This window comes from Sapajus apella, unplaced genomic scaffold (assembly GCF_009761245.1).
Source record: "Sapajus apella isolate SASKATOON/1434 unplaced genomic scaffold, GSC_monkey_1.0 scaffold44, whole genome shotgun sequence".
Taxonomy (NCBI): Eukaryota; Metazoa; Chordata; class Mammalia; order Primates; family Cebidae; genus Sapajus; species Sapajus apella.
The window spans coordinates 4919474-4936950 of NW_022436984.1; the positions used below are offsets into that span (position 1 = coordinate 4919474).

Below are 17477 nucleotides of genomic sequence, written 5' to 3' on the forward strand. Positions count from 1 at the left end.
GCTCCAAGATCTCAGGCTTCGCAGGAAGGAGCACTGGGGACCCAGGCTAGAAGGCAGCAAAGTGTCCTCCTTGCTCAGGGTATTGCCCCTCTACTGAGCCTGGTGGGGGTGATGTGTCTGGTGGGAAGAAGGGTGGGGTGCTTCTTCCTGGGGAAGCTGATTCTGGGAGGTCCTGGGGCAGCACGTGTCTCTGGATGCAGATGTGTTGGGGTGGGCAGGGGAGGCAGGCAGGGAGGCGGTTCCTGGAAGTGGCAGGATGTGCCCCGGCCAGGCTCATTACTGGGAAGAAGTGAGGATGCGGCAGAAGTGGGAGGGCTCCAGAAGGCTGAGTGTCCTCAGCTTAGGAACCACATTTCCTGGCTGCTTCCCAGCTAGAAATCCCCACAGGCACCACCTTAGGAAAGCAGGCCAGGGCTTTGTGCTGACACCACAGACTGCACAGCTGGAAGCTCCTCCCCACAGGCCCCTTCCTGTACAGGTGAGCTCAGCAGGGCCAGAGCAGGTTGAAAACTTGCCCAGGTCTCACATCTGCAGTGAGAACTCTGGTCTTCCTATTCCAAGTCCCATGGCTTCTCAGCACACTATCATCACCTACCCAGGAAGAGCGCAGAGGGTAGGAATGAGCGCAAACCTCTCATCTCCAAGCTTCTTCTAGGGGGCTTTAGGGCTCAGACCTTGGCAGTTCTGGGCTGATCCTTGCAGCCTCACATTCCTAGCCCATCTGGGGGACTCTCTCTGGAGCAGAGCCTGTACTTAGGGGCCTCTGGGTCTTCCCAGATTATGTGCTGGGACATGCATCCCCGTGTGGGCACTCCCATGCCTGGGCAGAGCAGCTGAGTCCTGACACCCTTCAACAGGCCTTGCCGACCATCTGCTCGGGCCGCTCTTTGCCGTTACTTCTTGGAAGCGTCTAATGTGGCATTTGTTCCCCATTGTCAGCCAAACTCTTCCTACATTTTGGACATTGATGCCTTGTTATTCCTCTTTTGCTCAAATGTCTTTAAATCTTGACGGAGACTTTTGAGAAGGAGCGATGGGCTTTTGTATGTACCCACTGCAAGTAAGTGCCTGGTTTGAGGGCTTGGCCTCCAACTTCAGGCTCACATGGCTGTGAGCTGTTATAGAAAGAGAACGTGGGCTGCGAGTCAAGGAGCTGGGTTCCAGGCCTCAGTTGGCCACCGGCTGGCTGTGTGAGCTGGGGCGAGCCCCTTAATCTCTTTGTGTCCCCATTCCCTGTCCTGTAAGATGTGTATGCCCTACTTACCTCCTGGAATATGGAGGATTATGAAGAGTAAATGAGGTCGTGTGGCTGGAAATGCAAAGAAGCTTGCTGCCCTGTCAGGGCCCAGGCACTGCTTTCAGACCACGAGGAAGCTGGTGGGTGATGAAGGAGTGGCTGTGCTTACTGTGTTTGTCTGATTGATTTCCTCCTGTGTGGCATTACTTCGGAGTGCTTTCTTTCCAGTCCTCTGGAGCCTAGGGTTGCAGAGGACCACAGATCCCTGCAGGCTGCCCCGTCTCCAGGCCCACAGCCGGTTGACTAGACCTCTTAGAGCCAGCAGACTCATGCCATGATGTCCAGAAAGGCAGCTTTTCTGCTCTGCCTCCTGGGGCTTGAATCTCCCCCCACTCACTGATCCATATTTCAGGAACCCTTGGGCTGCCGCGGGTGCTCAAGAGCTACTGCTGTGGGTCTCAGAGCCACTGCTGGAACCAGAGAGGGAAAGGGGGCCTGCCACTGGTGATGCCGCTCACTGCAGCTGCCGAGGCAGAGTCTCTGCCGTCAGATCTGCTGCCACAGCTCTACCACAGACTCCTCTTTCAGTCATTTGTTATCCCCATTTTGCAGCTCAGAAAACTGAGGTTCAGATTTGACAAATAAATGAAAAGCTAATCCTATACCATACCCTTTTTCTTACTGGATCCAGTCTATATCTTTGAGATACCCCCATTCCTAGATCTACACCGAAGTCCAAGCCAAGTAAAGAATGAAATTTCGGTCCTGCAGGTGACACAGGCTCAGGGGTAGCCAGGAGCAGGGAGGCTGAGCTTCAGAGGAACCCATGGAGTCATTGCTTGATGGTCATGGTCTTCCTAGCCGCACCTGGCCGGAAGCTACTGGCATTACTGAGTCTGTAGTTTAATAGCAGCTTGCCAGAGTGAGGAGGAGGCCTCTGCTTATAAAATCATAGAAACAGTTCCTGGAAGCCCTTGGCCTGTCCTGAGGCAGAGAAGGACTTCACCCAGGCATCTCCGAGGCCTGTAAGACAGCAGCCTGCAGCCTCGTTCTCTCGTTGGGCCTGCAAAGTTTCTTTGCCTAATCTCCATCCATCCCCCTGTACTCCCGACCCTCACACCTCTGGTTTCAGATGCAGAGAATTGTCAACAGAGAAAGGAAGCTCAGAGGTTGTCCAGCCCAATCCCCTGGTTTGATGAGGAAAGACAGCGAGGAGGAGAGAGGGGAGGCTGCATGCCCGAGGACACACAGTCCATTAGTGGCTAAGCAGAAATGAGAGGTGGGCTCCCCCAGGCCAGTGCTCCTCTGGTGACCCCTTCCGAGCATGTCCCATCTCATAGAACTAGTGCTTAGAAGGAGCACTTTATAAAAAAAAAAACAGCAGGGCAATCAGAACAGTCAAGATCACAGCTCAGTGGTTTCACCTGCATCCTCTGATTTGGTTTGATCCTCACAGTAACCCTATGACTGAGTCGCCGGTTCTTCGACCATAAAACTGAGGCCCAGAGATTACTCATTTACTGTCTCCCAGATGCAAAATGTGTAACAAGGATCCCATGTTCCATTCAGCAAATACTGATAGTGCATCTGCTATGTGCCACGCACTGTGCTGGGTGCAGGGGAAGCCCAGAAGAATGAGGTGCTACCCCTGTCCTGCCCAGCTCCCAGTGCAGCGACGATTTCAGTGGGCTGAGCGGCAGAACAGGAGCATGCATGATGCTTCAAGACCACCGGGGGCAGGGACAGGGACGGCCAGGGGTCTATCCTGTTCTGGCAGCACCGACATATTGCTGACCCTCAACCTTTGCAGACACAGCCTCCTCTTACATCACTGGCGTCATCAGGGATTGCCGCAGGATTGCAGGGACAGAGCCTCTTCTCTTCTCTGCAGCTTCTCTGGTGCCTTTGTGTTCCCCAGCGTGATGGAGGCATGGCTACAGTGCAAGAGTTGAGTTTGGAATTCAGGTCTTGGCTCTGACCCTCAGCATTGCATGGCCTTGGGCCTTTCTCTGACCCTCTATAAACCTCCATTACCTTATCAGCATAGGGCTCAATGCTGGCCGCCCTGGCTGCCTTAGCCTGTTCTGAGCCATTGAGCCAAGGCATGGGGCTGAGATTTGCTAGACAGGTGAGAGAGAGCTGTAGCTCAGTCTTATCCTCCCAGCAGCCCTCCTGGGGGCCTGCCCCACTGCAGCTAAAATCCAGATTGGGAAATGAAGAGCAGCAGAAGGCCAGGGGCCTGGCAGAGAGTTGTGGAGGGCCCTGCTGCGCTCCTGATGTGAGCTGTTTGTGGAGGCGGGGGTTGAGGTAGGGGGCTCAGGCTGCCCTGATTTTCTTAGCCCTCCGGCCTCTCTCCACCCACAGCTCTGAGGGACTGCCTTTGGGAGGTGACAGCAGCCTTGCCATGGGCTGTGCCAAAGGGAAGTTAAAAATCGTCTGGAGCCGTCCCTGGGGAGAGGAGGAGGGATGGAGGGATGGAGGGATGGAGGGATGGAGGGATGGAGGGAAGGAGGGGAGGAGTACGGGCTGCAGGCTTCACCTGGAGTGGGAGTGTTTAGGCCTCCCACGCTCCAGTGAGGACTGGCTGGGCCTGCGTACCAGGGAGGGAGGGAGGCAGGAAGTGGCCAGGTGCAGAACAGCTGGATGGCTGACAGCTGGGTCGTCTGGCCTCACCACTTGCCAGCTGTTTGGCCCTCTCCTCTTTGAACCTCAGTTTCCTCCCCTGGAGGTGAGAATGATACTCCTCATGCTGCCTATCTCAGAGGGTGTTATGAGGGTGAAATGAGGTCATGAATGAACAGCTTGCCATCCGCAGAAAGCACCGAACTTGGAGTTGGAGAGCTAGGGGTTGTGTCCCACGGGTGGTCTTTGCTGAGTCACTTAACCTCATAGAGTTTGTGTGAACATCTCCCAGGCAGAGCAGCCTCTGAAGCACTTTCCTGGGCCTTGCCCCTGAGCCCAGACAAAGCACCTGTCTTCAAATGAGAAAGAAAAATCTAGTTCACACCAGGTCCTCCATGACACACCAAACAGGGACTGTCCTCAGGGTGGTACCTGGAGACACTGGGCCAGCTCTGCCCTTTCCTGAGCTTCAGTTTCCCTATCTGTAAATCAGGGAGTTGGACCATTGATTGCTAAGCTCGTCGTAGCCTCATGTGTCTACCCCTCAAGAGCAGGGGAAGAAGACTCGTGTGTTCGTTGAGATGTATATTAGTTGAGCAGCTGATAGATCTTGGAGAAAATCACCTGGGAATGGAAATACTTTGAAGCACTTCATTTACCAAAGACAGAGGAGTTTAAAATGGATAGTACCAGTATCTGGGTAAGCAGAGGAAGGTTTTACCATCCTTTGTTCGTTGGAATTCTCTTACAGCCACTGGACAAACGTTAAAGGGGTCCTCCAGGAAGCTTTAGGGCAGCGACTTTTCCCATCCGTGCTGATCCCATTCTCTTAGCCCCTGTGACAGTGCCTCCACATGTCCTAAATATGTACACCACTGGGTTCACTAGATGCCACAGGGTAAGGGAAACGCTTCTTAAACTTAGTTCCCTTGACTCCTCCTCATCGATGCCTGCAGCTTAGTCTGATGTGACAGCCTTTGAAAGCCAGCTCAGTGCAGTGATCCATTGCACTGACTCCAGGGCCACCTTCCTGGACTCGAGTCCCAGCCCATTGCATACCAGCTGGGGAACCTTAGACAAGTTACTTTATCTGTTTGTATCTCTGGTTACTCCTCAGAGAAGTGGGGCTGACATTAGTGTCTAATGACACTGCATAGGGTCTTCATGAGGATTAAAGGAATTAATGATTATGAAGTACTTAGGTCAGTGCTGCACACCTTTTGAACGCTATGGAAGTGTTAGCTTTTGTTCTTTTTATGGACCAGTGGTATTCAAAGTGTGGTCCTTGACCGACAGCCTCAGAATCTCCTGGGAGCTTGTTAGAAATGCTCTGCGTCAGACCTACTGAAACAGAAACTTTGGGAATAGAGTCCAACCATCTAGGTTTTAACAAGTTCTGTGGGGGATTCTGATGCAGGCTAAGTTAGGACCCCCATTACAGACAATCTGAGCTTCTTAAGTCTGATTCAGTCATAAGACAGTTGCCTGATGATCTTGCCTGGTCTCCAGTCTCCCTCTGTGAGGCAGGGCAGGCTTTTCCCTAATGATTTGGTTTCCCATTCAATGGTGGCCATGAGCTTTGGGTCCCCAGTGAGTGTCCCCTTGGAACCCTTGTGCTACGGGGAGCCAGGGTGGTTGATCACATTAGACCCCAAGAAAGGGCTCCTACCTCGGTGCCAGAGTTATGCCATGGGGCAGTGGCAGCAGGGGAGGCTGAGAACCCTGCTTAGACTCTGAGCGGGAAAGCCTGCCACCTCCATCCTCATGCCACTGCTGCTGCTCATGGGCTGTGTGCACTTCCACAAGTCACTTGACTGAGCCCCACTTCCTTAGCTCTTGTCTTCCTATTTTATGTCAGAGGAGCCTGAGACACAGAGTTAAGACCTACTGGGGCTCTGGGTGTCAGGAATGTATAGACTGTTGGTCTGCCCTCCCGCTTCAGCCCATCCTGGATCCACAGCTACTTGGGATTGAGTATAACAGCTTCTGTGGGGCTCCTGTAACCAGCCTGACCTAAAGCAGCTTAGTGCTCAACAACCAGGCTGTGGGTGACCAGAGTCCCAGTCACATCCTAAGGAAGAAACCCCTTGTGGTTTCAAGAGTTGGGAATTCTGTGCTGCAGCTGATTACAAAGGAAAGAGCCTGCGTAAGAACAAATTGTGTGTTTTTATAAAAAGAATTGCAGATTTATTCCAGACCAGTGATGGGCATGGTCTGAACCATCATCAGTATCTACCTTTTACTCTTTCATTGTTTTCAGACATTACAAAGGATTTCTGAGTTTTTGTATCAGGTTAGGTGTCCAGACTTCCTTTTGCAGCAGGCTGCTAAATACAGTAAGCATGGATAGGAGAGCTGGATAGTGGCGTGTCTTATGGATATAATGATGTTAATAAGAGTAACTAGGCCAGGTGTAGTGGCTAGCCGGGGGTGGTGGCTCATTCCTGTAATCCCAGCACTTTGGGAGGCCAAGGCAGGCGGATCACCTGAGGTCAGGAGTTCAAGACTCAGCTTGGCTACCATGGCGAAACCTTGTCTCTACTAAAAATACAAAAATTAGCTGGGCGTGGTGGCACATTCCTGTAATCCCAGTTACCCTGGAGGCTGAGGCAAGAAAATTGCTTGAACCTGGGAGGCAGAGGTTGTAGCTAGCAGAGATGGTGCCACTGCATTCCAGCCTGGGCGACAGGAACAAAAAAAAAGGAACTAGCATTTACTGACAATCTACTAAGTGCTGGATTTTTGGATTATTTAATCTTCATAATTCTATCAATTAGGTATTCCTATTATTTTAGTATTTAATAGTATTTTTAGATGAAAAAATACTGAGACATTGAGTAATTTGCTCAAATCCAAACAGTCAAAATGTGGAGGAGCCAGGATTTAAATTCAGATCTCACTCCCAAGACTGTGTTATTTCTACTGCACCTGACTGCTTCTCCAAACCCCTGCCCTACACCCCAGCGGCCCCAGCCCCTGACTGTCCCTCTGCCGGCAGGGTATGACTTTGCAGCTGTCCTTGAGTGGTTTGCCGAGCGGGTTGACCGCATCATTCTGCTCTTCGATGCCCACAAACTGGACATCTCTGATGAGTTCTCAGAAGTCATCAAGGCCCTCAAGAACCACGAGGACAAGATGCGGGTGGTGCTGAACAAAGCTGACCAGATCGAGACGCAGCAGCTGATGCGGGTGTACGGGGCCCTCATGTGGTCCTTGGGGAAGATCGTAAACACCCCAGAGGTGATCCGGGTCTACATCGGCTCCTTCTGGTCCCACCCCCTCCTCATCCCTGACAATCGGAAGCTCTTCGAGGCTGAGGAACAGGACCTGTTCAGGGACATCCAGAGTCTGCCCCGAAATGCTGCCCTGCGCAAGCTCAATGACCTCATCAAGAGAGCCAGGCTGGCCAAGGTGAGGCAGCCCCCTGGAAGGTGGGCAGCTTGGGCAGGGGCCAAGAGTTTGGGGGTCAGCTGCAGGAGCTGAGGGTTGCTACCTCCAATAGCTGGGCTGGAGAATGTCCTGCAGCCACCTTGTCATGTGTGTGGCACCAAGGGGCAGGATAGTGTGGGGGCCACGGTTACAGGCTCTGGGATCAGAGGGCCAGATGGGAACAGACTCCACTATTTACTGTCTGTGGGATTCCCAGCCTTGGCAAGGCTGATAGTCTCTCTATGCCTCTGTCTGCATCTGTAAAATGAAGGGGTTGTTGGAGGATAAAGTGAAATAAAGAGTCTCAAAGCCATCATCACAGCGCCTGACAGCTTTGGAGATGCTCAGCAAATGTCAGCTGTTAGTATTGTCTTTAGCAGCAGCAGCAGCAGCAGTAACATGACTACCTCATCCTGACTTTTCCGTAGCTCCCCACAACCTCACCTTGCCCATGTAACATAGAAAAACAGCCCAGCCCTCCAAGCAATGTGGGGGCATGAGGGTAGTAGAGGTAGAAAGAATTTCAGAAGTAGGAGCAGGGGGAGGCAGGAGGGATGTAGGGTTAGCAATGGGGTGGGAGCCATCCTAGAAGGAAGGGAACGTCCAGGGTCTTGATGTGAAGGCTTCTCTCTGGCCCTGTTTGTCAGGTCCACGCCTACATCATCAGCTCTCTGAAGAAGGAGATGCCCTCGGTGTTTGGGAAGGACAACAAGAAGAAGGAGCTGGTGAACAACCTGGCTGAGATCTATGGCCGCATTGAGCGGGAGCACCAGATATCACCTGGGGACTTCCCCAACCTGAAGAGGATGCAGGTAGCGAGGGTTGGGGGTTCTAAAACCAGGGACAGTGTCTGAGAGCTGGCTGAGCAGCCTGAGTATGGAGGAGGCCACCCTTGGAGCCCCTGGGGAGAATCCAGCTCAGAATCATCAGGCAAGGCGGTGGCCCTGGATCTGCTCTCTGTTGGGCGGTCACTGGCCCAACAGGGGAGAGACACGGAGCCCACCGCCCCAATGGGTGCAGGTGTGTTAGATGATGTTGGGGGTCTGACACCTCCAGTTGATGACCTTCTCTAGTCACGGCCACCACCGGCTTGACATCCCACCATCTCTGGTGCAATGGGATGGGCCACCTGACCAAGGTTCTCCAGGCTCTTAAAGTGCCTGAGTTTACATCCGAGGTCCACCTTATGAGCAATTTGAGAAACAAGCTTCAGGGAGGCAGAAGTGCACACGGGTGCTCATCTTTGGGTCATATTGCAGGTGCCTATCTTGGGCCAGTGACCATCACATATGGTTTCTTGTGGTTTTCCCCAAAGCACTCCTCAGAGGGAGGCATTTGTCCTCTACCGTTTTACAGAAGAAACTGAGGTCTCAGTGTTTTCTGAGTGTAGCAGTCACATAGACCACAAGAAGAAAAGCCAGGAGCTGTGCCCAAGGTCCAAACAGGAAACCACCATACCACATTGACTGGATCCTCTCTGAGCCTTCATCTCCCCATCTGTAAACTGAAGCTACAAAATCACCTCATACACAGGTGTTGTGAGCACCAGTGAGATAATATTTCCAAAGCCCTTAGCATAAAGCCAAACACAAACTACACCCTTAATACACAGTAGCCATCACTGGGTGGGCAGGGGGAGCTGGGCGCTAGCACAAAGCATCTACCCTCTGTAGGTGCTTCTTATGATTTTAGTTTTTAGTTGATAAGTTAAAAAAGGGGTCTTAGGGTTCCTTTCAAATGTTATCTTCTCAACTTCTTATCAACTTCTTATGATTCTAGAAATGAGGGAATTAGAGGCCGGGCACAGTGGCTCATGCCTGTAATCCCAGCACTTTGGGAGGCTGAGACAGGCAGCTCACCTGAGGTCAGGAGTTCTAGACCAGCCTGGCCAACATGGCAAAACTTCTACTAAAAATGCAAAAGAGTTAACTGGGTATGGTGGCAAGCACCTGTAATCCCAGCTACTTGGGAGGCTGAGGCACAAGAATCACTTGAGCCCAGGAGGCAGAGGCTGGACTGAGCCTATTTATATACACCATAGAATGGATATACACAAGACTGTGCCACTGCACTTCAGCCTGGGCGACAGAGCAAGACTCCATCTCAAAAACTAAAAAACAAAAGAATTAGGGAATTAGAAAAGTTAAAAAATAGCAGCCATAGAAGGACTTAATAGATGCTGTTGCTCTTGTGTCGATCTTTAGCTTGAGAATCAGTTTCTCAGTTTAAATCTAGGGTTTTCATGACATCACTATAGTCCTAAATAGGTATTTTTAGTTTCCTATCTTTCAAAAGAAAAAGAAAAAAATACATATTCCAAGTATTATGTATCCATTCATTCCTATAACCACCTACCTCGAGCCATTCACTAACCAGCATTGCTTTTGTGTTGAGGATTTCCCGGTCCTTGACTTGGAACACTTCAGCTCTTCGCTTCTCCTTTTGTTAAGAATTTAATGATCTGTAAACAAACATTTGGGAAGATAACATTTGAAAGGTACCCTAAGACCCCTTTTTAAATGTGAGAAATCCTTTCAAAACATAAAAATTCTCGCCTCATTTGCTTGCCAGTTTGATATTCTGTTCTGTGCTTCAGTATGCTGAATCCACAGTGTAAATAGCTGTCCTGTGTGGGTGTCTGTGTACGGTGATGGGAGTACCTGCCCATCATGCCCCCTAGGAGATACTGGGACCCCTGCATGGGAGCCCACCAAACACACCTAGATGTGAGCAGGCTGGGAGAGACAGGAGGAATGAGAGGTGGGAGGACCTTGGGACATGATGCCCTGAGGAGTGGGAAATAGGGCTCTGTCTGCTCCTTCTCCAGGAGGCCTTCAGCCCTCAGGCCTCTGTGGCTCAGCCCCACCCTAGGAGGGAGGTGAGAGGTACTCAGGCGAACACCTGCCCTAGAAAGCTGTGGGTGTTTTCTGCATTTTTCTGCAGCAAACTAGCTGTGCTTCACCCCTGCATACTGGCCCCTTCTCAGCCTCTGGAGAGTTCTGTGGCCAAAGCTAGGGCAGGAGCAGAAAGCTCTTACCTTGTCACCCTCTAGAGGCCATGGAGAAGTTGCTGTTCTAGACTCTGAACCTTTCAAAATTGAACCTTTCAAAATTGCAGAAACCTGAAAAGTAGAACATATTTCTTTTATGGTGTGGTGTGGGTAGTCATGTGAAGGCAAAGGGAGCTCTTCCAAAATCTGCCTGCCTGCCTGTGCCCTACTGTGTCAAACCCCTGAGGGCAGTCATGCCTTGTTAATGACAGGGACGGGTCCTCAGCAGTGCATTGTGAGGTGATTTTGTCGTTTCTGTGTGAACACCATAGAATGTATATACACCTGGATAGTAGAGCCTACCAAACACCTAGGCTATATGGTATGATGACCTATTGCTTCTAGGCCACAAACCTAGCATGTGACTGTACTGAATGCTACAGGCAGTTGTAACTCAATGTATTTGTGTATCTAAGCATAGAAAAGATACAGTAAGAAAACCATATAAAAGATAAACAATGGTATACCTGTAGAGGGCACTTACCATGAATGGAGCTTGCAGGACTGGAAGTTGCTCTGGGTGAGCCAGTGAGTGAGGGTGAGTGAGTGTGAAGGCCTAGCATATCACTGTACACTGCTGTAGATTTTAGAAACACTATACTGGCCGGGCTCCGTGGCTCATACCTCATACCAAAGTAATCCCAGCACTTTGGGAGGCCAAGGCAGGCAGATCACGAGGTCAGGAGATCGAGACCATCCTGTCTAACACGGTGAAACCTCACTGTTGTACTGGTGCGAGCACAGAAAGTCAACACCAAGACAAAAGTATATCAAACTGCAGGGTCTTTATTGCTGGTGGCCACGGAGGACTAGCGCCTCTCCAACCCGTGGCCCCAAAAGGAGAGTGTCAAGACCTTTTATGCCCGTAAACTACCTCGGGGATGAGGGTGAGGGGCGGGGGGTGAGGGTGAGGGGCGGGGGGTGAGGGTGAGGGGCTTCAGACATTCCAAGGGCCAGTGGACTTTGGACATTCTGTAAATTACCTCCTGGGCAGAGATGAGGGTGAGGGGCTTCGGACATTCTGATTGTTACTTAAGTGGTTCACAGAAGTCAAGATAAGTGTTAGTTTACATGTTGTCTGGGTAGGGTGGAAATTACAGACCTTAGTTACTTATTACAAGTCGCAGGGGCCAAGATGGTATGGGTTTGGACTGCTTGCCCATCATTAGGGTTACAGAGAGCAGTTTCAACAGAAAGCTGAGGTATGGTTGAGGTCTGCAGTTTTTTTGGGCTTTTACCATGTCACACTCGCCTCTACTAAAAATACAAAAAATTAGCTGGGCGTGGTGGCATGTGCCTGTAGTCCCAGTTACTTGGGTGGCTGAGGCAGAAGAATTGCTTGAACCCGGGAGGCGGAGGTTGCAGTGAGCTGAGATCGTGCCACTGCACTCCAGCCTGGGCGACAGAGTGAGACTCCGTCTCAAAAAAAATTAAAAAAAGAGAGAGAAACACTGTACACTTAATCTACACTAAATTTATTTTTAGAAACATTTTCTTTCTTCAGTAATAAATTAACAATTCTACTTTAGAAACTTTTTGACTCTTATAGTAACACTTGGCTTAAAACATGCATTGCATATCTATACACAAATATTTTCTTATTCTATAAGTTTTTTCTATTAAAAAAGCATTATTTTTTACTTTCTAATTTTTCATGTACTAAAAACCAAGATGCAAACACCCACAGTGGCCTAGGCCTACACAGGGTCAGGATCATCAGTTTCACTCTCTTCACCGCCATGTCGTATCCCACTGGAAGGTCTTGAGAAGCAGTAACACACATGTAGCTCTCATCTATAATAACAATGTCTTCTTCTGGAATTCCTCCTGAAGAACCTGCCTGAGGTTGTTTTACTGTTAACTTTGTTTGTAAATAAGTAGAAGGAATACACTCTAAACAATGAAAAGTACAGTATAGTAAATATTGACATAAACCAGTGACAGTCATTATCATTATCCAGCATTACGGACTCCATGTAAATGTGTGTGCTAGACTTTTATACCACTGGCAGCACAATAGGTTCATTTACACCAGCATCACCACAGATACATAATGTGTTGTGTTATGTACAATGTCACTAGACAATAGGAATTTCCCAGCTCCATGACTCTCTTCTGGGACGCTCATCGTATGTGTGATCCCTCATTGACTGAAATATTGTAATGCAGCACATGACTGTATTTTGAAATCTCTCTTCAGGGAACTCCAATGAGCATCCTGATTAAGAACCATACTTTGGGGACAACCTTGGCTTCTAATTATGATTTGGTTTTAGTAGACTGTGCCTTGTTTTTTTGTTTTTTCACTATGTGGGGATAGAATGTGATTTTCCTACCTCAGAAGGCATTGGGGGACTGAATGAGGTAATGTAGTGAAGACCTTTGTGGTGATTTTCAAGTACAGCATAACCCTTATTAAAGTAGAGGCCATCGTGTGGTGGCTCACGCCTGTAATCCCAGTACTTTGGGAAGCCAGGAGTTCAAGACCAGCCTGGCCAACATGGTGAAACCCCATCTCTACTAAAAATACAAAAATTAGCTGGATGTGGTGGTGCATGCCTGAAGCCCCAGCTACTTGGTAGGCTGAGGTGGGAGAATTGCTTGAAACTGGGAGGCGGAGGTTGCAGTGAGCCAAGATCAGGCCACTGCACTCCAGCCTGGGTAACAAAGTGAGGCTCTGTGACAAAAAAAAAAAAAAAAAGCAATAATAAATAAAATAAAAGTAAAAAAAAAGTAGAGGCCCATATGACCTAGTATCAGGGAGTACAGCATTCAAGAGACAAGATTCAATAGCCAAAACTGACTTAAAGAGATATGTATGTTTTCCTCTCTGGAATGAAATTAAAAGGGATTGAAATAAATAGGTCAAGCCAATACTTGTTAAATTTCTCTTTCTTCCCAGCCCCTACAACTCTTCTAATTCCTCCTGAAAAATCCCATCATCAGCCCAGTGGGCCTTCATTCCCCTCCCCTCTTATACCTTTGATTACCATGTCATGTCCATCAGCTGAGCCTCTAAGTCACACGTCTTTCGTTGTGGAAAGGGATCAGTTGTGAACATTCTAGTGTTCATAGGAGGCACATGACAAATGGAGGGCTCTCCCCTCTCACTGTATCCTATCTTCATCTTCTCTCCCCTTCTTCCCAGGACCAGCTGCAGGCCCAGGACTTTAGCAAGTTCCAGCCGCTGAAGATCAAGCTGCTGGAGGTAGTGGATGACATGCTGGCCTACGACATTGCTCAACTCATGGTGCTGGTGCGCCAGGAGGAGTCACAGCAGCCCATCCAGATGGTGAAGGGCGGAGCATTCGAGGGCACCCTGCACGGCCCTTTTGGGCATGGCTATGGGGAGGGGGCTGGAGAAGGTATTGACGATGCTGAGTGGGTGGTGGCCAGGGATAAGCCCATGTACGACGAGATCTTCTACACCCTGTCACCAGTGGATGGCAAGATCACAGGCGCTAATGCCAAGAAGGAGATGGTGCGCTCCAAGCTGCCCAACAGCGTGCTGGGCAAGATCTGGAAGCTGGCCGACATTGACAAGGATGGCATGCTGGATGATGAGGAGTTTGCGCTGGCCAACCACCTTATCAAAGTCAAGCTGGAGGGGCACGAGCTGCCCAATGAGCTGCCTGCCCACCTCTTGCCCCCGTCCAAGAGGAAAGTTGCTGAATGATGGGGGTGGAGGGGCATTCAGACAGGCAGGTGTTAGAGGAGGAGATGAGAGCAGTGACTACACACACACACACACACGCACGTGCACGCATACACACACACACACACACACACATACATGCACAGATCTTGACATTGCACTGTAGGTAAGAGATGACCATGATGCCCATGTTTGCAGCTCATACTTGTTTGGGTACATCTCTAAGTTCTCGGGATCAGTAGAAGGAAAGGAGCACTCCCGGGCGCCAGAGTCTAAGCCTAAGTCTCCATCCCTCCTCCCCTCTCATCATCCACTCCCCTCTCAGAGACCTGAGGATATTCACTTGCCCACAGATGGCCCACCCACCTTCAGATTCCCCAGTGCCTCCACACCCGGGCTCTGGGCAGATGGAAAAGACTTTTCATTTAGTAGACAATTCACTTTTTTTTCTGTGCTTCCTCTACCTGCTTTGGCTTCATAATAAGAAATCCATTCAGGAGCTAGGAGATCTGAGGGCCGGGAGGCAGCCTCAGGGAGGAGAGGTGAGAAAGGAAGAATCTTCTAGAGATGTCATCCCAGGAACTCTGTTCTTTCCTTATCTAAGCCTCTGTCTTCTTCAGCAAAACCTTGTTTTGAACTCTGCCGGTATTTCATTTTAAAGAATCCCAGAGGCGGAGAGAGAAGAGAAAAAAATTCATAGCGCAAGGAAGCTGTCCTATAATCCACTGAAAACCTGGCAAAGTGGTTTTAGTCCATGGATTTTGTTAGATGTTCTTTCCACCTGGTCTATGGTGTTTAGATGTTCATACTTGACTCACATTTACCCAGCCCCCACTGCGTGCCAGGAGCTATGTTAGGCACTTTATATACGTTATTATATGTGGCCCTCCCTGATGCCCCAGGTAAGTATGCATTAGCCTTCCCATTTTGCAGATGAGGAGGCTGAGTAGTCTCAGAAGGGTTTAGGCAAACTTCTCAGACTCACAGAAGTCACATGTGATGGAGAGAGGATTCAAAGCTGGAGCCTCAGACCCTCAGATGCTTCCCTGCACTATGATGTATTCAGAATCCCAGCATTGATACCCAATGACGAACCATGGAGAACAAGCCAAGCATGCAGGCCCCCTGCAGCCTCCTAGGACAGGCTGGCAAGGCAGGAGGGCCAGCCAGCATTTGGTGGGCCATCAGTCTGGCCATCTGTCATGTCACAGAAGCAAACCGTGCCTTCTGGCTCTGCGCCCCGTATTTCCAGCCTCACAGACGTCCAACAGCACCAGCAGGAGAGTGGGCTGGCCTGCTCGGTGCTGTTCGTGCCTGTCCCTGCTCTGCCTCCCACCCAGTTGTCTGAATCATCCCAGCTTAGATGCAGCTACCATACCATCTCTTTTGTCAAGTGGGACCTCATGCTAATTCTTAGAAGGCTAACTTGAGAGGTCTGGTGTCTTGGATCCTCAGGGACTCTGCAGAGTCCTTGGAAAATCCATACCATGCTCAATGCCCTACACTCTCTGTGTTCTCTCCCCTGGCTTGCTTCATGGCCACTGAACCAGTCACTTTGTATGTTATGCTCCTACTGTGATGGAAAACAAAATGAGTATAACTTATTTTATATCCATATTCAGACTATATAGAGAATATTCTATGTATCTATGATGTGCTTACTACTGCAGTGCGTCTGTCATTAGTCTTCATGTTAATACAGTACATTTATTCTTTGGTACCTGCTTGGCCACAGAGCATCGTTCAATGGAGGCTGAGGGAGAGGGGCCGGGTTCTTAATTGGGGTTCCTGGTGGAATCTTTAGCTGAGCATGGCTCACTGTGGCCACCCAACAGCCAGTATCCACAACCAGCTTCCCAGTGGCCTGGAGTTCCCCTGGGCCCAGTGACCAACCCAGGCGAAGCTGGTGGAGCCACCGCTCCCTGCCTCTGTGGAGTGAAGATGTTCCCCAAGCCTCTGGGCTTCCTTCTGCAAACACGCATTTATCTTTCATATGAAATGAAGGGCAGATGAAGACCAGGCAGAGGTTTCACCTGCTCTGGAGGCAACCCTTGGGTGCCAAAGTGCAGGCTAGGGACCATTTCTCAGCTCCACACTTTTCTTTGAGCTGAAAGGGAAATGGGAAGAAAATAGCAGGGGTAGGTGAAATTCTTGTCTTTTTATTTTACTGGAAAGGGAGCTATCTGTTCTCCCCTTTATTCACCACCACTTGAACACATGCACCACTTTCCTGCCCTTCTACATTTCCTGCCTCTTTTCTCTCTTTTCTCCTCCACCCAGGAGGGATCTGTGAGATGTGGGAATTCCATGTTTACACAGCTCCCATCGCCCTGGAAAGCGGAACTGATGTTTGAAGGGACAGATGTAGCTCACTCTCCCTGGGAGTGCCCACTAGCCTTGCTGCCTTGGCTTCCTGACCCCTTCCAGGCTTTAGGGTTCTGGGAGATCTCATGCCTCAGCCTGGGAAATTTAATAGGGAAAGCAGAGACATGTCATGTCAGTCCCACAGACAAGAATTTCTAGAACACTTGTCCTGTTGTTCCTTTCCCCCACATTACTCGGTCTGGGCCATGGAATCCATCCAATAAACATACCAACACCCTATGCTACTGACCAAGCAAAGCTTGCCCCTGGGACCAAAGAGCTAAATCATGACCAAAGTGTAACATGAATGTAACCGAAAATGCAGGTTGGTTGCTCAATGCATGCAAAGTCCAATTAACAAGAGTGAGGTCTGATACAAATAAAATGAATGTATTCCCAAGCTAGCTTGGAGGAGGGGCACACAATGTCCCGCCTTTTAATGTGCCGCTTCCCCTTGGGAGCAGAAAGCAGACACTTTTATAAGGTAAGGGAGCAAGTGAGCAAGGGTCCACCTGTTATCGTGGTGCCTTATCTACTGGACAGTTAAGTAAGGCCTTCCTAGGCAAAAATAAATGGAAAAAGTGGCCAAGCAGGCATGCTTTAGATACGCCCTCCTGGTGAATGAAAGTCCTGAAGCAGCCCCTGGAGGGTGGGAGTTCCAAGGCAACCCTGGAGGTGAAAGTTTGAGGACACCGTGCTTTGGTCTGCAAATGGTCTCCAGTCAACTCTGGAGGATCATTTTGGAGCAGAGAGATAAACTTGCCCTATAGGGAATATCTAATGAAGGGGAGGTGAAAGGTTATATTTGCATTTTCTTTTTTCGAGACGGAGTCTTGCTGTGTCGTGCAGGCTGGAGTGCAGTGGTGCGATCTCGGCTCACTGCAACCTCTGCCTCCCAGGTTCAAGCCAATCTTGTGCCTCAGCCTCCCCAGTATCTGGGACTACAGGTGCCCACAACCATGCCTGGCTATTTTTTTTTTTTTTTTTTTTTTTTTTTACTTTTAGTAAAAACAGGGTTTCACCATGTTGGCCAGACTGGTCTTGAACTCCTGACTTCAAATGATCTGCCCACTTCAGCCTCCCTAAGTGCTGAGATTACAGGCATAGGCGAGAGCCACTGC

At 49.7% G+C, this 17477-nt stretch overlaps 1 protein-coding gene across 2 annotated transcripts in view; it reads left to right on the plus strand.

Annotated features, from left to right (window-relative positions):
• Positions 1 to 15712, plus strand: part of EHD3 (EH domain containing 3) — a 37040-nt gene extending 21328 nt beyond the window's left edge. For both annotated transcript variants that reach the window (XM_032239222.1, XM_032239223.1), the window contains exons 4-6: positions 6858 to 7270; positions 7936 to 8100; positions 13486 to 15712. In XM_032239222.1, the coding sequence (XP_032095113.1) occupies positions 6858 to 7270; positions 7936 to 8100; positions 13486 to 14013 (1106 nt within the window). In that variant the 3' untranslated portion in view covers positions 14014 to 15712. The remainder of the gene's footprint in view (positions 1 to 6857; positions 7271 to 7935; positions 8101 to 13485) is intronic.
• The last annotated feature ends 1765 nt before the right edge of the window (positions 15713 to 17477 follow it).